The 21,160-nt window shown below is 43.9% G+C and overlaps 1 protein-coding gene across 1 annotated transcript in view; it reads left to right on the forward strand.

Annotated features, from left to right (window-relative positions):
• The window catches only part of ABLIM3 (actin binding LIM protein family member 3), a 67,699-nt gene that overhangs the window by 14,513 nt on the left and 32,026 nt on the right, over positions 1-21,160 (forward strand). The window contains exons 3-9 of the mRNA XM_030213433.1: positions 177-360; positions 4,040-4,152; positions 5,588-5,714; positions 6,871-6,964; positions 14,804-14,891; positions 19,414-19,472; positions 21,074-21,145. Coding sequence (XP_030069293.1) covers positions 177-360; positions 4,040-4,152; positions 5,588-5,714; positions 6,871-6,964; positions 14,804-14,891; positions 19,414-19,472; positions 21,074-21,145 — 737 coding nt within the window. The remainder of the gene's footprint in view (positions 1-176; positions 361-4,039; positions 4,153-5,587; positions 5,715-6,870; positions 6,965-14,803; positions 14,892-19,413; positions 19,473-21,073; positions 21,146-21,160) is intronic.

A 21,160-nucleotide genomic window follows, 5' to 3' on the forward strand; every position in this document is an offset into this window, starting at 1 on the left:
GCCTGTTCGTGGATCACTGATTTCAGACCCGGCGGGCACAGACTGGGTCAGGCTGAAGTGCTCCATAACCGCACAGGGACTTTGAAAGGGTGGGTCAGGACCTCCCAGGAGATGTTGTTTTCTTTGTGCTGTTTAATTTGCTGAGTGACTCTTCTCATCACTTTTTCTTCTTAAAGTGTGCGGCTGTGACCTGGCCAAGTCGGGGTTTTTCTTCAAGAATGGGGAGTACGTCTGCACTCAGGATTACCAGCAGCTGTACGGGACGCGCTGCGACAGCTGCAGGAATTTTATCACAGGCGAGGTCATCTCTGCGTTGGGCAGAACCTACCACCCCAAGTGCTTTGTCTGCAGCATGTGTAGGTGGGTTCAGTTTACAAAATCCTGGGGTGCCGTCATGTCCCCCCTCATCATTAGGAAGAGGCATCAGGTTCTTATTACTCTTCACTACTATGTAAAATAGAACTTAGAAAACTGGGACAACATTCCTGCAGGATCCCACAACACAGGAAACATTATCTTCCACTGTATCTAATGCAGATCTCTAGGGGTTCCTGCAGGATCCCATAACACAGAATACAATGTCTAATACAGTGTATGGGTTTTAGGTACTCCAGGGAAACCTTCAGCCTCCTCCCACCCCCCCAATTAACTCTGAAGCCTCTAGGCCCTTCCAGAACAATCCTCTAAAATAAATTGCATAATTGAGCATCATACATTTACATTTTAAAGTTTGTTTTGTGAAAATATCTCTATACATACATAATGAAGTCAATTTCCAAAAGCAACTTACCAGATAAGTGGTTAATTGAAAACTGCCCCCCCCCCCCCCCATCATCTCAATTTTCCACTCTAATTCCTGTCCAGCATCATTCCTTCTCTCCAGCCCCCCCCCCCCCCCTTCTTCCTCTTCCCTCTCTTTCACCCACAGTCTGGCATTTCTTCTTCCACTCCTCTTCCCTCACCCACAATTAGTCCCCCTTCTCCCCTCAATGTACCTGCACCCCCCCTCCCAAAGCCTTACCTCTGATACAACTTCCTGTTTCTGGCAGGGCAGGAATTCTCATAGGGAACTTTTCTGGGGCAGCTGCAGGCAAGTGTGCAACTTGCCTGCCACTGCCGGCAACATTTAGAAGTGAACCCAAATTTGAAAGTACACTAATGGGAGAAAAAGAGACTTGCTGAATGGGGGAGTGGAAAAAGAGAAGTCAGACTGTGAGCGGGAGGGAGGTGACAGAGGATGGAGGAAAGCTGGACTGTGGACGGGGGAGAGTGGGAAAGATTGCTGCCCCTGATATTTTGCCACACTAGGTGCCTAGGTTACCTAATGCCAGGGTTGGCCTTCGGTAATGGCAGAGTCTGCAGCTGTTCATGCTGATATTTCAGGCCTGTGATAGAACAGCTGTGTGTACCTTGTCACCCACAGGAGAAGCGTTTAATAAAATGAAATTCAGAGGGGTCCAGGAGCAACGTTTCAGCTGTGGTGACCCCGCAGGAGCAGAAGCGATGGAAATCAACAATCAGAAACCAGAAAGATAGGACAAACTGGCAAGGTCTGACAATAACAAAGAGGTCTAAGAGTTTCCTAGAAGCAAGAGGCAGCACTAAACAATGTATCCAGGGACAATTCAGCCATTCATTCACGGAGTTACAATGTGTCCATGAGAATGTGCTGATTATATACTTTACCCATGTGAGAGTCCCATTGCTGGTGAATGATATAAAGTCTTCAGCTCATGACTCCACCTGGGCCACAGAAGACCAACGAACACATCACTCTAGTGTCTGGTTACAGCAGGTATACCCTAGTCACAAGAGCACAACTGCAAAAGGAAAAGAGAAACTGGGGGAGAAAATAGTCTCTAAATTTCTGTAACCCTCCCTATTGCCCGAGATCTCCTATGTGCACCTGCTGTTTTGGAGGGGGGGGGGGGGGCGCTAGCACATCTGCTGGTGCCCTAAAGGGTTTCTTTGAAGATGTTATAAATGTACAGGTCCTTTCAAGATGACCAACCCTTAGGAGGTTTACAGAAAGAAATCCCTTTTCCTTACTGGGTTGAGATTTTGTTGGACTCTTTGTCTACCCAGTTCCATACCCCGGAAGTAGGGAGGAGAAGCAGGGCTAAAAATCAAATAGAACAAATAAAGGAACAGTGATCATCCAATACATATAGGTATAAATAAAATCAAATAATTATTACCCACCAACCTGGCAAAGAATAAAAAAAAATATTTAGCAACATACACAACGTTTGAAACTCAAGACTAACACAATGTTACACTACCACATTTGCAAATTGATATGATTGTCTCTCTTACTCTCTTCTATCAGGGACACTGAGCAGCTCAGTGAAATAGGATTTGCTTTCCTTTTCTTTCATTAATGATCCATTGTGACAGTTTTTATCTGTCAGAGGCCCAAACTACATTAGTTATCTTATAAATGAGTTTATTATGAGAAGTTCTTGTAAAATCCTGTTCCTCTAAAATGTTGATTTAAAAAAATATATCTTCTTTTCTATGTTTTGATTTATTTCTATTTATTACCTTTCAATTTATCTGAGATTTTTCACCTCTGTCTCTCAATATATTTTTATTTGGGTTTTTTTTTTTTTTAATTTCTGATCAGGCCACTGTCCCTACAGTCTTCTCTTCTTCCTCTGGATACAGATATCACTTACTATCAGGGCTGGCTTTTAACCACTAGGCAAAACTACCCAGTGGCCTAGGGTGGCAGCTCCTGAGGAGTGGCAAAGACCAGCAAAGGTTGAAGCAAAACAATAGACCCTGATGGCCAGACAAACCCTAGGATTCATCAGCATATTCTGTTACCTGCAGGCAGGGTGGCCAGCTACAACCTTAAACAAAGGCATCAAGGGGTGCAATCAGCAAAGAGCAGACGAAAAGGACCAGACAAGTCTCTTTATCTGTTCTCATTTACTAGGTTACATGACTTTTGGAAACTGCCTTCACTGCACACACATTATCACATTTAAATATGAAGATTTGCTTTGTATGTATAAATATGGCGGAAGGGTAATGTTCGGATAATCATGATTGAGTTTAATTATCAGAATCTCAAGGGGTTGAGTTAAGGAGAGGGGGCAGAAGGCTGAAGGTTTGTCCTCAAGACCCCTGCACTAACCCTGTCCTCTACATTGCCTACAGAACTTAAAGGAAGCTGGTGATCCTGTCACCAGCTCCTCTTCCAGGAGCTACGCAGTTACCTAAATGCAGTGGCGTAGCAAGGGCAGAGCGGTGGGGGCGGTCCGCCCCGGGTGCACGCAGCTGAGGGGGTGTCGGCTCCACTGGTTTCCTGCTCCCTCTGCCCCGGAACGGGTTACTTCCTGTTCCGGGACAGAGGGAGCAGGGAACCAGCGGAACCGACACCCCCCCCCCCCCAGCAGCGTGCACACGGCAGGCAAGAATGCACTCGGGGGGGGCTTGGGTGATGCATCGAGGGGGGGTTGATGCGCCGAGGGGGGGCTTGGGTGATGCGCCAAGGGGGGGGTGTCATGCTGCACCGGGGGGGGGGGGTGCAGTGGCGAACCGCCCCGGGTGGCAGCAGCCCTCGCTACGCCACTGCCTAAATGCACTGGATTCCTTAGTGTGTTTGTCTCCGCTTTCACTAGCTAGTTTAATTTTTTTTTTAATTGATAATTATAAGGAGAGATGCAGTGATCCTGTTATATTCAAACCACTGTGTGAAGGTGTGAGTGGTGTGTGTCTGTGTGTACCTTGTGAGTGGGTGCGTGTGTGTGGGTGTGATATCACATTAATGCAATCATCCGGGTCCTGGGTGGCACAAAGGAGTAGGAGAGGACAGACTGGGAAGAAACAGGGCAGACAGGCAGGAAGAAGCTTGCAAGGCCTGACGTCCTGCCTGGGCCCTCCCTAGGAGGCTGGGCCTGGGGAATTTTGCCCCCCCCCCCTTTGGCAGCCCTGGTGAAAGTAAGGAATCTTTTTAGCTTGTAACCTGCCCTCTCCTGATTGGTCAGGACTTTCCTTCGTGAATATGCATAATTGTCTCTCTTGTTTTCAGGAAGCCGTTTCCCATTGGAGACAAAGTGACCTTCAGCGGGAAGGACTGTGTCTGCCAAAACTGCTCCCACTTGCTGGTCAGCAACAAACCGATAAAGGTTCATGGACCAAGTCGTAAGTTGTTCATGACATGACCTGTGCACTCTGCTTCTCTTTGCAGCAGTAGAAAGGGGAGGAACAAGGGGTCCTCTGTGTCCCTCCGCTCTGCATAAAGATGCAAAGGAAATTTATTTATTTATTTATTTATTTATTTGTTGCATTTGTACGCCACATTTCCCCACCTATTTGCAGGCTCAATGTGGCTTACATAGTACCGTCAAAGGCGTTTGCCCAGTCAGTGGATAACAAATACAAAGTTGTATAGTGATCATATGAGGTATAAGTGGAGGGTCGGAATGGATGAAGATTGCGTGATGTCCTGTTCGATCATAGTCATGCTGTGACAGATACACAACTGAAACACAATTTCAGTTGAGACGTTGTGCTGCTCTCTAATGGTAAAAACATAGTGGTGTTGTCTGGTGGTGATTGAGACATGTTGCTGTCAGGGGGCAATGGATAAGCAGTGATCTCAGGGAGGGACTAAGAAGGGGGGGCTGTGATGCCAATACGCTGTCAGGATTGGGGGAAGCTGTGATGGCGATGCAGTCTTGCCCTCAGATGGTGGGGAAGCTCAGATAGGGGTGCAGTGTTGCCCTCAGTGTCCCGACACATGAGCCCTTGCGCTGGTCCGGAGGATCAACAGTCAACGAGCCAGGAGCTTCATCTGCTGCAGCCACCGTTCCCCAGTGGTTGAGCCCCTAGTTTCTGGTGACCAACAGGACTTAGAGAGGGTCTGGGGGCTAATCAAGGAACCAGGGTAACACAGGTGACAAACCGAAAGCTGAGGACAGGCAAAGGAGAAAAAACCGTCAGGTCCAGGTGAGCAGTCAGTGGCAGGCAGCAGACAGAGGAGCGTCAGGTCCAGGCTAAGAGTCAGGCACGGACTAGAGTAAATAGCAAATACGGAAGCTATTCTAGATGGGTCATAGCTGAGGCTCCGAACTCAGGAGGAATCCACCTGAAGGAGAAGGTGTCTGACGTCACTACTGATGTCAGAGAGAAAGGCTTCTGAAGGCGTGAACCCCGAGAGGAAAGAGGCAGCAAACCACTGATGCCCACAGGGGGAAGTGGTGATCCCAAACTCTCCAGAGTCCAAGAGATTGTGGGGGAGATGGTCCAGGCCTGGAGACAAAGCGGCGTGCAAGCAGCAGGTAGGGACAGAGCAGCACTAAGTCTTCCCGTAGCTCCCATGTCTGCTCCCGCGATCGCAGCTTCCGCCCCCGTTCCTGTGATCGTGGCTCTCGCACCCGTGTTGTGACACTCGTGGTGAGGGAGCTCAGAAAGGGGTGCAGTGTTGCCCCCTGGTGGTGGGAGAGCTCAGATAGGGGTGTAGCGTTGCTTTCTTTTGGTGATGGTGATCAGTGTGGTGCTCTGGAGTGAGGGGGGGGGGGGGTAACACTTCTTTTTTATAATTTGTGAATAGATATATTGCTTTGATATTTTTCAGACTGTGCTGGTTGTAAGGAAGAAATTAAGCATGGACAGTCACTCCTAGCCCTGGAAAAACAGTGGCACGTCAGTTGTTTCAAGTGCCAGACCTGCAGTGTTATTCTGACTGGGGAGTACATCAGCAAGTGAGTACAACCACAGGTTATTGGTAGGTGGGTTCCATATCTGCATGGAGGTGATATGCTGATAACCTTTATGGCCGGAATCTCTTAGTCCCAGTTTGGAGAAAAGAGGTTAAGCATTGTGGTCTCAGCCCCCAAAAGCTTACAGGGAATTCAGGATGTGCCCCTATCCCTCTCTCCCAGAGCAGAAAAGCCACGGCCTAAGAAAAACTGTTAGAATATGATAGAGACATTTAAAGACCTCATTGCTATAAATTTACAATGGAAGGGAGTCTCTGCAAAGAGGGCTCATAGAACGAAAGGGGGTAGACAGAGAGAACTTTAGAAGCTTAAATTTATGAGCTCAGCCTTTTTTGAATATCAGGCTCTAAGATACACCTACCCTGCTATTGTTAGAAACACTAGGTTTTCTGCAGTCTAGGGTTGGCAATTAATGGAGGCACAATTTCTCTCCTCCACCGTGCTCTTCACAATAACCAGCATTGCTCCCCTCCACCCTCCACTCTCCACCACACCCCCCTTCCCCTTCAATGAGCGGATTTGTCTTCCTACCTCTTCTTAAGGTTATGGCGCTGGGTTATGCCATAACTGTGAGGAGAAGAGAGATCTGGTCATCACAGGGGAGGGTGGAAGGTGGAGGAGAGCAATGCGAATTTTGAGGGGGGGCTGTTATTAGGGGAATCTAAATTTGGCTTTAAGATGAAATCTACAGGGTTTTTCAGTGCTAAAATGGGAAGAGGGTTATTATAAAAAATGGACTATTATTAGAAACAATACAGTATTTAGATCTTGACTTTTTATTATGAAGCTTGTTAATCATTTTAGTAGGTGCCCTCTGGACTTACTCAATCAGGTTATACTTGGTGCTTGAACTTCTGAAGCTGTGGAGAGCACAGTCCTGGCACTGGAGAGAATACACCATATCCACAGCAGCCATCAGCACCATATGAGCATCTTTACAGAATAGGGTTGGAAATATGCTTTAGTTCACCCTGGCAAGCTAAGTAGTGGATAGTGAACTTGGCAATAGTTTGGACGTTATCTCAAAGCACTTTCCCCATACGGCATGGCTCTACCTTTCCGCCTTTACCATGCCCAGGTACACTTTGGTCAAAAACAGTCAAAACTGAAAAATGCCTCTGCTTTTCTGCTTTTCCAGGGATGGTGTACCATACTGTGAATCTGATTACCATGCTCAGTTTGGGATAAAATGTGAGACCTGTAACAGATACATCAGCGGAAGAGTGTTAGAGGTAAAGTGTCAGTATAAGCGTTTACAATGGATTCAGAGGGAATTAACCATATCCTGACTAACTAACAATTTCTTTTGGTTTAAGCTTCCAGCTTTGGCAATGGTCCTTCCTCATTATGTTCCCCACTGAGATTGAGTGACAATGCTTCAGCCTCCCCATATTAAGCAAGTTCTCAACCTCAGCCCAAGGCCAACAAGGGACCACCTGAGCTGACGGCTCAGACCCTACTCTTGAATCTCAGCCAAAGGCAAAGAACTTATGGGAACGATAAAGATCTGATGTACCCAGGTGGAAACCTGATCACTGTTGCTGCTGATAATAGTGATGTGTGCTTGTGCAAGCAGACCTGCCCAAGCACCATTTGTTGACTGGAGGGGGATTTGTGGGTTGTGCCACTCTACCCTGCTGGGCAGATGTGTTCTCAGTACTGGAATGCAAATACTACAGTGCAGTCCCATATTATTAACCCACCGTCTTTCAAAGAATTACCCCAATAAGAATAATGCACTCGAATTTATTATGAAGATGATCCTTTAGCAATACAGTAAGTACTTTGAGATTTATATAAATATCTGGACGTCGTATGATCTTGAACATGTTACGTTTCAGAAGAATCAGAAATGTAAAGCCAAATGTGGCAGCCATCCATGTGCACTTGGACTATGCATTACTCCGCAGCTGATACTGGAAGTAGACACCACTAGCACCCACCCACTTCTGCAGGGATTTTGCTCTCCAGGAGCCGCGGCGTTGCTGTACCAGAGAGTCGGTGGAGAGGAGTGGTTTAGGGAAAGGAGTGGCTGCCCTGTATTCAGGATGTCTCCTTCCAGTGAGGCTAAGTCCAAAGTTTGCAAATCCATCCCCTAAAAGCTTAATTCTCTTCCTAGTTGTATATCCTCACCTCTTCTGCTTCCTCATTAGGAATATCAGAAAGGGTGGCCTGCTTTTATTTATTAAATTTAGATTTCCTCATGGCTTTTCCAGTTTTTCATAAGGAAATGCCTGTCATGAGATAAACCCAGCACTGGCTCAGAATTTCTTACCACCCTCTCGGGTCACTATTTCTGGATCTTACTCTGCTAATTATCCTTTAATTTTCTCTCTCTCCTCCTGGTGATACTGTTACAATGTTAGCTGCTGATTTCCAGATATTCACTTTCTCAGTTTTTGGCTATGTCTTATCTGTGAGACCCATAGGCCTTCTGTATAGCCAGAGACCATCACCATTGCAGTAAGACTTCTATGAGGATTGGGCACATGGCGAGGTAATTCTCTAGCACAGCACCTACTGTATGCCCTGGGTATTGGTGCCTGTTGTAGGTCTGTTCTATGAACTTAGGTACCTGGCAGAAGTAGCAGAGAACATGCAAACATCCAGGTGTGACCACTTATACCAGCCCTACAGCTGAAGTAAATGCCCATGCTAGATGTACGCATGAATATGCAACTGATTTGTTCATGTCATGCTTGTAGACTAAAGGGGTGACTGATTTTATATCTCATTCTCCCTCAGTCACCGAAAAGGTTCTGTCCCCGCAACCAGTGGAAGGAAGTTGCTCTTTCCTTGCAATATCATTTTGCACCCTTTTGTATAATTTCATGGTACGATAAATTCTCAGATATGTTAAAAAAGATAGAGACCCTCTTCTTTAACAGCAGAAGGCATCAACATATTGATCTAATTAGAAGGCTGTTCATAAATTCTGCATATGAGATGACATTGAGCATTGCCTTCAATTCTGGTCGCCATATCTAAAAAAAAAAGGTTCAAAGAAGAGCAACCAAAATGATAAAGAGGATGGAACTCCTCTCATATGAGGAAGGCTAAAGAGATTAGAAGTCTTGAGCTTGGAAAAGAGACGGATACAATTGAGGTATGTAAAATCCTGAATGGTGTAGAACAAGTAGAAGTGAATTGATTTTTCACTCTTTCAAAAAGTACAAAGACCAGAAGACACTCAATGAAATTACATGGAAATACTTTTAAAATAAATAGGAGGAAATATTTTTTCACTCAAAGAACTCCGGAACTCGCTGCCGGTGGATGTGATATCAGCAGTTAGCTTATCTGGGTTTTAAAAAATATTTGGGCAATTTCCTGGAGGAAGAGTCCATAGTCTGCTATTGATATGGACACAGGGAAGCCATTGCTTGCCCTGGGATTGATAGCATGGAATGTTGTCATTCTTTGGGATTCCGGAATTTTGTTACTCTTTGAGGTTCTGGAATGTTGCTACTATTTGGGTTTCTGCCAGGTACTTGTGTCCTGGATTGGCCACTGTTTGGAAGCAGGATACTGGGCTAGATGGACCATTGGTCTGACCCAGTATGGCTATTCTTATGTTTTCAGCTCACAGTCCAGTAATATTATTTAGAACCATTTAGTTACTAGAAAAAGCATAAATCAGGGGTGTCAAACTGCAATTCTGAAGGGCCACAGACCAGTCATGTTTTCAGAGTGTCCCTAAGAAATATTCATATACAAATATCATCACATCTATAACCAATTGGTTATAATTGTGATGATATTTGTATGTAATTGTTGTTACAACTATATTGAAATTGAGTTTCCCATATATTGCCTTTGTGGTAATAAATATTCATGAGATGTCTTTACATGCACTGATTTCACTGTATGCAAATACATCAGCGCTATCCTGAAAATCAGTCTGGTTTGTGGTCTTCTGGGACCAATTTGACACCCTTGCAGGCTTATTTTCGAAAGAGAAGGGCGCCCATCTTCCGACACAAATCAGGAGATGGGCGTCCTTCTCTCAGGGTCGCCCAAATCGGCATAATCAAAAGCCGATTTTGGGCGTCCTCAGCTGCTTCCCATCGCGGGGACAGCCAAAGTTCACGGGGGGGGGGGTGTCAGCACCATAGCGAAGTCGGGACCGGGGCGTGATTAAGAGATTGGCATTCTCAGCCGATAATGGAAAAAAGAAGGGCGTCCCTGACGAGCACTTGGCCGTCTTTACTTGGTCCATTTTTTCTTGCGACCAAGCCATGAAAAGATGTCCGAATTGACCAGATGACCACCAGAGAATATCAGGGATGACCTCCCCTTACTCCCCCAGTGGTCACTAACCCCCTCCCACCCTAAAAAAAATATTTTTTTAATGTTTTTGCCAGCCTCAAATGTCATACCCAGCTCCATGACAGCAATATGCAGGTCCCTGGAGCAGTTTTAGTGGGTGCAGTGCACTTCAGGCAGGCAGACCCAGGCCCATACCCCCCTACCTGTTACACTTGTGGTGGTAAATGTGAGCCCTCCAAAACCCACCCGAAACCCACTGTACCCACATATAGGTGCGCCCCTTCACCCCTTAGGGCTATGGTACTGGTGTACAGTTGTGGGGAGTGGGTTTTGGTTTTTTTGGGGGGGGGCTCAGCACCCAAGGAAAGGGAGCTATGCACCTGGGAGCAATTTGTGAAGTCCACTGCAGTGCCCTCTAGAGTGCCCGGTTGGTGTCCTGGCATGTCAGGGGGACCAGTGCACTATGAATTCTGGCTCCTCCCATGACCAAAGGGCTTGGATTTGGTCATTTTTGAGATGGGCGTCCTCGGTTTCCATTATCGCTGAAAACCGGGGACGACCATCTCAACATTTAGGTCGACCATCTCTAAGGTCGATCTAAATGTTGAGATTTGGATGTCCCCGACCATATTATCGAAACGAAAGATGGACGCCCATCTTGTTTCAATAATGCGGGTTTCCCCACCCCTTCACGGGGCCCTCCTGCAAGGACGCCATCATGAAAACGTTGGCACCCCTTTTCGATTATGCCCCTCTTGGTATAAATATTGTTCCTTGCACACACACTATGGTGAAGATTTCCTAGACTGATGTTTTAAGAAACACACCCCACTGTGAAATAAAGAGCCAGCACAGCCTTTTATAGGATTGGCACTGCCAGTCAGTTCCTTGAGTAATAATGATCCAGTGGACTCCAATATAATCACCCTGCCTCAGTAATCCTAAAGACCCAGTTAATTTCTGACACTCAGAATCGCAAACAGTAGAACTCACCCTTTATCTCCATTTGAAGGGCAACTCTTTGTGGACTTCTGAGATGGAGAAGGATGGACCCCCCACTCCCAACCAAGGCATCACTAGACTGATCTGTTAAAGCAAAACCAACACTCTTATCCATTATTTCATCTACCTGAACCAAGATGTTATCTGCATCGCCTTCCAGTACCGCAGATCTTTGTGGTTTTCATCTTAGCACCAACAGATCTTTCTGTGCTTCTTGCAATGATCTGCTACAGTTATGTTAGAAAACAGGAATCCAATGAATTATGATGAGTCGACATACCTAGTATTTACTGTACCTGAGGATCTGTTCTATAACCTAACTTAGAAACAAGGAAAATGTCCACCGAGAAGGATGACTGTGCTCATGCAATCTTTGTGCCTGTCTACTGAGTATATCAATTGCTCTTGTTCTCCCTGTTCCTAACTCAATGCACACTGGGTATCTGAGCTCAAATGCTATTTTTCTTAATTCAATGGACTCCTGTTTTCAAATACATAATAGGAACCCCAAGCACAGTAAATTAAGAGGCTAAAGATTGACCCCCTAAGAATTAAGGAAACCTCAAGCAGCATCTCCCTCTCTTGCATTTTCTTCAGAATCTGTGAATAGTGACAGGGGCTGCATTTTACCCTCTGGATCTATTGAGTTTCCATTCTTTCAGCAGCTCAGATTTGCTCAGTTGCTGTTCACTCAGTGAAGGGAGGGATCGTAGCCTGATTTCTCTTTCTCCATTTGTCTCCTTTAAAGAGGGATCTGATAAACTAGTGAATTGAATAATATGCTTTGTATACATAGAAATGATTCCTTTACAGTCCTCTGGTCTTTCGGATTTTCAGCTGCTCGTCAGTGCAGAGTGATGAATGAGTCTTCATGGGTTGGGATGGTAACTAGACTGTTTTTCATATTTAAAGACTGACGTGAAAGCAAGAGAATTGATCAGATTCAGAATGAGATCTCAAAATCAGCTTTAGCCATTTACGCTGTCTGATATGTCAGAATAATATGTGCCTTTTACTCATGAAAAATATTCCTCTTCGTTATTTTTGCATTTCCTCAGTGGTTCTCCTACAGTTCTCTAGCATTCCTAAGAGAAGCCATCTTGGAAAGAGAATTACAAATCACATCACGCCCACTGGTGTTTGGTTCGCATGCGGTTATGATGTCATTTGCGATGTCAGAGCTTATATGGAAATCAAATAAAAAAAAGTTAGATGTAACAAAACTACTTTACAAATATAAGGATTTTCTTTACAAAGGCGCACAAGCATTTCTAGCGAGCGCTAACTGTGAAGATGCCCATAATATTCCTATGCGCGTCTACACGGTAGCGCACATTAATTTTTATTGTGTGCTAAAAATGCTAGCGTGTCTTTGTTAACAGGGCCCTAAGTGTTAAGTGGACATCAGATTGCAGGGCTTGTTTGTATACTTTCTTTTGACGAAGCCTCTAGCCACTATATTAGTCTGCGATTTTCAAGTGCAATGTGCTTTTCAGTGCGTTTCAGTGATAGTCCATACTATTCTAAATGTCCAAAGCAAAAGTTTCTTTCAATTTTTTCAAAAATAGGTCAGACTTATCTTTAAAAACTTCTCCCTCCTTCGACATGATCATGTTTCGTGTGTTACATCAGGAAGTCGGGGATAACTTCAAGTATGCCATAAGTAGATCAGTAGGTCTGTCTCTCCTGTCCATGTTGCTGAAAAAGAATGGTGACAACGTCTTTAGAATATGGTCTCTAGACGATGTATAAAAAGTCCAGGTTTATTGTGTAGCTCAAAAGACTTGACACGGCCATGTTTCGGCTGACTGGCCTGCCTTTGGAGTCTTTTCAGTCTTTTAAAATTGCCTATGGAAAAACCATGTGTCTGTCGATATATAACCTTGTATATGAAACGCAATGCTCAAAACACAATGCCTTGCAAGATCGGCAATCAAGAGTTACCTTCACTAAAACGTAAAGCAGTGACGTGTTAGAGTGAGAAAGAATAAGAATATTTAATTTTAAAAGCCACCATTGTTCCTTATAGTTCAAAGCTTAGATGCTTTGTTGACAGTATACAATTTGAAGTACACTGTAGTTTTGATACATCTAACTTTTTTTGATTTGCTTATATGTTAGATGATGTAGGAGCTGTATATACATTTTCTGTTAGAGTTTGTGTCACATCCAGTAAGAGAGAAAGTTAATTTGTGGGTCTCTTGGTACCATGTCCACTTCCAAGCTGGACTAAATGACAGAAGTAGCTTTGAGAATTTCCAAAATAATTAGCAGCAGAATGTTTAATTAATCCTTGTCAAGATGTGCATCGTGACTTCTTGCACAGTACACAAAGTCCTCTCTAAGAAGCTGGAGTCTAGGTTGTGGAATTACTGTTGCTTTCTCAGGAGCAGAAGTGCAGCCCAGCTCCATGTCACTAAGGTGGTCTTTTACTAAGGCACACTGGTGTTTTAGCCCATAGGAATACATCTATCTATCTATCTATCTATCTATCTACTTATCATTTCTATAGCACCACAAGGCATACGAGGCGCTGTACACCATACATAGAAGACAGTCCCTGCTCAAAGAGCTTACAATCTAGATAAGACGGGTAAACAGACAGAACAATTAAGGGTGAGGGAATAAAGAGGTGAGGATAAAGAACAGGGTAAGTGAGTTAGGAGTCAAAAGCAGTGGTAAAGAGGTAAGTTTTGAGTTTGGACTTGAAAGCGGCTAAAGACGGGGCTAGACGTATAGGCTCAGGAAGACTATTCCAGGCATGAGGTGCAGCGAGATAAAAGGAACGGAGTCTTGAATTAGCAGTAGAGGAGAAAGGGACAGATAAGAGAGATTTATCTACAGAACGGAGTACTCGGGTGGGGGGGGAACGTAGGGGGAGACAAGAGTGGAGAGGTACTGGGGAGCGGCAGAGTGAATGCACTTATAGGTCAATAGGAGAAGTTTAAATTGGCGTCTCTAGCGTTTAGCGTGCACCTATTTTTATTGCACGCTAAAAACGCTAGTGCGCCTTAGTAAAAGACCCCCTAAGAGGCCCAAGTACAAAACAAGAAAGGCTCTACGGATCTGCACCAGAAATAGATACAACGCACAGCGGGTCCAGAAGTGGTGACCACTTCTGGTCCCATCCGCTCTGTGTTGCAACCATGAGACTCAAGTGCAGCTTTGAGATTCAACCTTTCAATTGATGAGTCTTTATCGTCCTCCGAAGGGGATGATGAGGTGTCAAGAGAATAGGGTTCAAGCTTTCCTTCTTTTAAATTCCTGTGCCCATACCATTTGCTCCCTGCAGTCCTTTATTCATAAGGCACAGAAAGGGGTCCTAAGCTCTCAGAAAGGCACTAACCCCTCCCCCCTCATTGTATAACTTAGTGCCTAAAAGTAACCACCATTTTCACACTTACGTTATAGAATACTGGCACTTAGATGGGTAACTGCACACTGACACACAGGAGAACTAGGCACATGCTCAGCGCTGTTCTATAAATGATATGAGCAATTTGTTAAGCATGTAAATGCAAGGGGGGTGCTCACAGGGGAGGAGCATGGGTAGGGCATGCATGTGTAACTTACAGACATGCACATTCTGTGCTAAAGTAGTACATTTAGGCATAGACACATTAGATGCCAATGTACGCTAGTATTCTATAATGAAATCTTGATGCCTGGATGTCATCATAGAATTAACGCTCAACGCATTGCATCTGAGTACTTAACTTGTGGCTCCAGGTATTGAATTGCCCCCTAATACAGGATGAGTGGCAGTGAACGACCCATTGTAACCTTTGCTGTTCTTTCAGGCAGGAGGGAAGCATTACCATCCAACCTGTGCCCGCTGTGTCCGTTGCCACCAGATGTTCACAGAAGGGGAGGAGATGTACCTAACAGGTCAGGAAAGAGCCCTCAAGCACCACCTTGTGTCTCATTGAGCTATCAAGGAGGGAAGGGAAAGTTAAAGTAGGTCCTTTTCATCCCATCTCATTTACTAAAGGAAATAGAGATTCTTACCAGTGTTTGCAGCAGCCAGGATCAGTGCTTCAGACCCATGAGCCTGACGTCTTTGCCAGACAAAATGGTAGAAACTATTATAAAGAACAAAATTACTGAACACATAGACAAACATGTTTTAATGGGGCAGAGTCAACATGGATTCAGCCAAGGGCAGTCTTGTCTCACCAGTGTGCTACATTTTTGTGAAGGCGCAAATAAACAGGTGGTTACCCTATTATTTCACTACCACTGGGACCATCAATCATTAGATACATCCCCCATCATCTCACAGCTGTTGGAACCATTCTGTACTAACCAACCATGGAGCTAACACCCATCAACCATTGTGTGTGTCCCCTGCCATGTCACAACCATTAGAGCTCACCAAACACCGGATCTAACACCTTTTGTGTGTGTCTCCTCATTAAGTTTAAGTTCAATTTATTTGATATACCGCAACTATAATTAAAAGTCTAAGCAGTTAACGTAGTTGTGATAAAAATATATATGGGGGAAGGAACATGAAATACCACAACTAGACAATAGACAATAAGCCATGAACATGCACAAAAGGTGAATGGGGAAGGGGCAGTCACAAATCTAAACAACCTCATCTCACAACCATTGAGATAATTCTGTACCAACTCGCCAGCCACTGGTGTGCATCTCCTGCCATCTCACCATACTTGTGACTGTCTTCCGCCATCTTGCCAACCACTGGGACCCTCTTTGACCAACTCATTGTGGGCATCTTCTTTTATTTTCTAAAAATAGTGTGCTTGCCATGTTAGTCCATTTAAAGGTCAAAACAAAAAAAACAGCACCACTGGATACAGAAAGTGAAAGTGCCTTTGTGCTTTGTAGCTTTTACTATATGAGACGTGGGGTAAGGAATAATATATTGGAGAGGAATATATTCGAGTTATTCCCCAAGTTTTCCACGTCATCACTGTGACCCCTGACGCAGGTGCTAGTCACCGAAACACGGCCCGTGTTGGGTCTTTTTGTCAAGGCTCATTCATTAAAGAACTATTTTCCATTTTTAAAGGCCCGTGGTGCTGTTTTTTTTGTTTGGACTTTAGTTTGTACTTCGTTCCCTCTCTTTTGTTATATCCAAGTCCATTTAAAGGTATCAGATAGAAATGTTTTATGTATATTTATTTTCTAAAAACAAATCTAAATTTGTCATGATGAAATCCCAGCTCCCCTCAAGTGTCCCTCATTACCTGGAAACCATTTGGGATCCCTTAAGCAGGAAATTAGGGAAATGTGGCTACTTTTACCTATAACTATGATACTGGCATGAATTTAGCTTCAACTGCCAGTGGACTTCTCCTATCTCCGATAAGAAAGAGTCGGGATGCCAGGTGCGACATAAAGAAAGAATACAGGTTCAATTCCAGAAAAGACAATTTGAAGATTAAAACTGTTTCTTGAAACACAAATGAAATGGCTGAGGCTTTGCCATAAATTTAAGCAAAGCATTGTTTGGTAGGTGAGAGCTTGGAGGGATTGTGCGACCAGCAAATCTATAAGTAGCAGATAGACAGAGATGTATTACTGAGCAGTGCCAGCTATGAGGAGATGTCAGACTAAGCTATTAACCTGGTTCCCCAGAGCTCTTTCGAGGAGCGTTTTTATTCAAGGTGACCTTCAGAACCATATGCACATGGATAATATATTACACAGGAATATACAGACATACAGGACTGCACCAGTGAGAAGAGAATGCAGAAGAAGTAAAGTGTATGAAGTAATGTATCCCATTACAGCCTTTCTCTTTTGAGCATTAAATTACTGTGTAAAATTGCAGCCTTCTGGTTCCCTTTCTGGGGCTACTCTTGGAGTTAGCATCCACCCCACCCCACTTCTTTACATGGTCACTTCCTGCAGAGTGGAAGCAGAGAACAAAGCTCAGGCTGATCTCACATTAACAGCCTGCAAGGAGTTAATTTTCTGACAAACAAAAACCCCACATTCATATTACCTTATCTATTTCTGCTTTGCAGTAATCAGGAGAGTAAGAAGTAAACTCCCGGACATAGCAGTGTACGTTCAACTCTTTTCTTTATATTTTTACTGCAATTTATCAGATGTCAGTATAACAAATAACAATCCAGGAAACTACAACACACAATGTGACCACCTGATGCCTCTTGATAAATCTTCAATATAGTAATAAGCAAAACACTAACAAACTGGTTAGGTGGCCCAATGATGACACTGGCTCCATTCTATTCATTCTTACCCCTAAAGGCAAAGGTAGATCTTTTAACAAAAGCTATCTGGAGGTCTGATGTCTCCAAGTGATAAGTTCAAAGCCAGTCCTCAAGAGTAATTCAATGGAAAATCAGGCAACATGAATAAACTATGAGGAGTATTTTGGAGTCCGAGCATAACTGCAGGAGATAAAGGCAACCATATGAAATTCACATTAAATACAACCAATAAAATGAATTAACAATGTAAAAGACAAGAAAGTAAAAATATTAGATACCAAACTTAGGACAAATTACAAGCCCCAACACAACCATGGTTTGTCAGATGACTGCATCAGGGATAACATGTAAAAGTGCAAAATTAAAATACAAATATCAGTAGGCTTAACTACCCCTGATCAGTATCCAAAAAGGCAGCTGTTAAGTTAGGTCTGTGATTGTACTACCTTATTCTATCAAACATTTTGTAGTCACATGGCAAAATATTTGCTTCACCTGAATAAGTTTTCCCAAACCTCTTCTGGGGGACCCACAACCAGTTGTTTTGCAGGATATCCACAATGAATATATTTGAAGTATTGACACGGATTAGGGTAAATTTAAATGAATATAAAAACATTTCTATGAGGACAAAATGGCCCTTGGGATTAGAGACTTGAATCGGGTTAGTAATTTCACCCATCCCCAATGGAATCTAACCCATACCCACCGATATCCACTAAGATCTACCCCATCCCTATTCATCCCAACAATTAATCTCCTCCATCCCCACCCACACCTGCAGGATTCAGCACTATTATTTACTTGCTCACAGCCCTCTGTTTCCTCCCAACTCCAACAGCCTCCCATGGTTTTATGGATGGTTTTCACTACTCAACCAGTGAGTATTCCAACTCTCAGTCTGGTGTTCCAGCTTCCTCTCTGGGCATTCCAAGCATCATTCTGGAGTCTTCAGAGATTTTGACTACACTCCCACAGGAATCCCACAGCAGCCTGTTCCATCCCCATTGGAGTCCCATGGTAACTATTTCCAATCGTGTGGGAATCCCATTGAAACTTCTTCCATACCATGGGAATCCTGCAACTTCTGCTGGATTCCTGCAGTCCCCATTCCCATGCAGCTCTCTACTTGGGGATATAAGTAAGATCTGGGTATGTTAAGAGGAAGCTGTATATGAAACAAGGTATGTAACAGTCTACTCTTACAACAGAGGAACGTTTACTTGACAACATAAGGTGCTTGCTCTGAGTTGAGCCTCTTGCAAACAGGCTGAACATCTTGATACTTTAAAAACTGTAAGACTGTCTGTCTCTTAATTGGAGATATTTCCCTAAAGATTCTCATTTTTATGCCGTAACCTTTATCACTGATGTTCTGTTAATTCCAAAAGCTTTCTTGTCACATGTTGTTTGATATTTTTCATACACAAACATAGAATTATGTATGAAAAACTGCACCCTTTAATGGTAATAATTACTCCGCTAAGGCCCTGACATTTTGGATCTGCTGGGAACAGCTGTAATTACAGTGTTCATTCGCATCAGAGGGATGAAGAAGGCACAGCAGGAGCAAATGCAGGAGTTCCAGAAAATTACAGCACAGTGACTGAGTCACAGAGCCATCCTTATCTGTAACAGGAGCAGAACCTCTCAAAGACCAGGTTATGGTACCCAGAGTATCCTCTTGGCTTGCTGCTTATTCCCTAATAAACTCCTCAAGCTCCAGGAACTGACCAAAATTCATGGAAAAAATCTTTTGGAAGAGCTCTCGTAGTCTCTCACATGTCCTGAGATACTGTATCTGGGTCTGGGACTGGCAAAAACTGGCCCAAGGAAGTAGCCATCTTAAGAAGAGGGAGGGATGGGGTTGATATCTCTGGACTGCTGCTAGTCAGATACAATATGTAAAAGAACATATTGTGGTCTTTCAGCCTCAGAAGCACAATGGTGTAAATGCACCACCAGCCCGGAAGAAGAGCATCTTTAAAATTCCTGTTTTTCAGCTACTTAAACCGACCCCCTGTGCCCCTGCTTAGGAAGTACATGTAATGCATGACCTTACCCATAAAGGTAGAGCTAGTATGAGACACATCCTGTAAGGAAAACTCCTACATGTTCTCATGGTCTTGAGAAGCCTTACTGGGAAGATGTGTGACGTTATCAGGGTTTGTGGCAATCTTCAATGTTCTTCATGCTTTCAGGTTCGGAGGTCTGGCATCCCATATGTAAGCAGGCTGCTCGAGCTGAAAAGAAGTTAAAGGTATGTTAGACACAGGATCGTGCCTTAAGGAATAGGTTGAGTTCATTCTGGTTTCACGCTTTGCGGCTAGGTCTGGAATTGAGGTTTTCTCCTTCGCCACTATAAAAACAAGCGGACCAATATTCAACATCCAAAGAGTTTATACAAATAGCAGGACCTGCTAAACGGACGAGCCCTAGTGATCCCCATACTCAGCTGCATTATCTAAGCCCAGATACTCAATGCAGGGCTGTTTCTGGTGACCAACATTGAATATCCAGTTTATTTTTGACTGGTTTGAAGATAACCGGCTGTCAGTATTCAGACTTAGCCGGTTATCTTCAAATCGGCCAAAGGTATCCCACTATTTGACGCGGCCAAATATGGCCGCTGAACCCGGTCTAAAAATCATGTGATATAACCGACTAGATACTAACCAGGGATATTCAGTGGGGGATAGACAGTTATCCTCTGCATATTGGCGGATAGCCAGTTAAGCGCTACTTAACCAGTCAGCAGCCGTTCTGACTGGTTAAATAGCGCTGAATATTGGGATGATTGAGTTTAAGTTGGCTTGTTTAGTTTTTAAATTAATTTATGGCCAAAATTCAAGGGGAGTTACTGAACTACTTGCTATCCCTCCTTATAGACATAATTCTTGTTTTTTGTGAACTGTACCATTAGGATACATTTTACTTAGAAATGTCCGATGAAAAGTCTGTGTGTGATCATTTGCTCCCGTTTCAAGGTGCAGGAATTTGGAATGCTTTCCCCGGTGATCTAGGACAAATCCCATCCTATGTATGTTTTAGAAAGGCCTCGAAAACTAATGTGATTATTTATGAATGTGTTGATTATACATCCCTCAGATGTTGAGGTCCTTTTCTGAGTATGAACCGCAATATTTGCAACGAGGACTGTGGGCGGTATGCAAAGCAGAGGTAGAATAGAATAAAAGTCTATAATGAATTATGCGCATAATTGCAGATACAGAATGTGCGCTTGGAAAGCAGCATCCCAGCCCCTAACTTCAGGCGACCTCCTCTACTGAATTATGTTCACATTCCCCAATGCACTGTTTTGTAAATATGCATCTCATACATAGATGAAGACTGGGCAGAATGAGGGCGGGGTGTAAAGTTGCATGCATAATTAATAGTATATTATAAGTTATGCGCAGAGCTCTGGCACTTAGCTACAGATTTGAGCCATTTCTATGGCTGGTGAAAGTGTTTGCGCCTAAATTATGAGCGCAGTAATATTCTATAAGGAAAGTTGGCGTCTAAGTTCCTGTATAGAATAGGATCCTTGCAGGCTTCTCACAGTTGTAGACCTGCCCCCAATGTGTGCGCTGTGGCTGTCTGAGAGTGTGCAATGGAGAAGAGAGTGCATAAGAGATGCTTACATCATATGCACCTTCATGAACTAGAGGCCAGTGGACAATGCGGGATCCCGTTGGTATCTTAGTAGACTGATGCTGTGACACTTGCATTAATTCATCTTATACACTTCTTGGAGAGAAAAGACAGAGTTATTTGAATCTGGGTCTGTACCTCTGTTGTGCAAATTGAAGAAGGTATGTCCTGTTCTTGTGCCTGACACTTTATTTCATATTCACACAGCACAGACGAGCATCTGAGACCTCCATTTCTCCTCCAGGGTCCAGCATCGGCTCTCCTAACCGTGTCATTTGTGTAAGTATGATGTAC

The sequence above is a fragment of the Microcaecilia unicolor genome, chromosome 8, assembly GCF_901765095.1.
Source record: "Microcaecilia unicolor chromosome 8, aMicUni1.1, whole genome shotgun sequence".
Classification (NCBI taxonomy): Eukaryota; Metazoa; Chordata; class Amphibia; order Gymnophiona; family Siphonopidae; genus Microcaecilia; species Microcaecilia unicolor.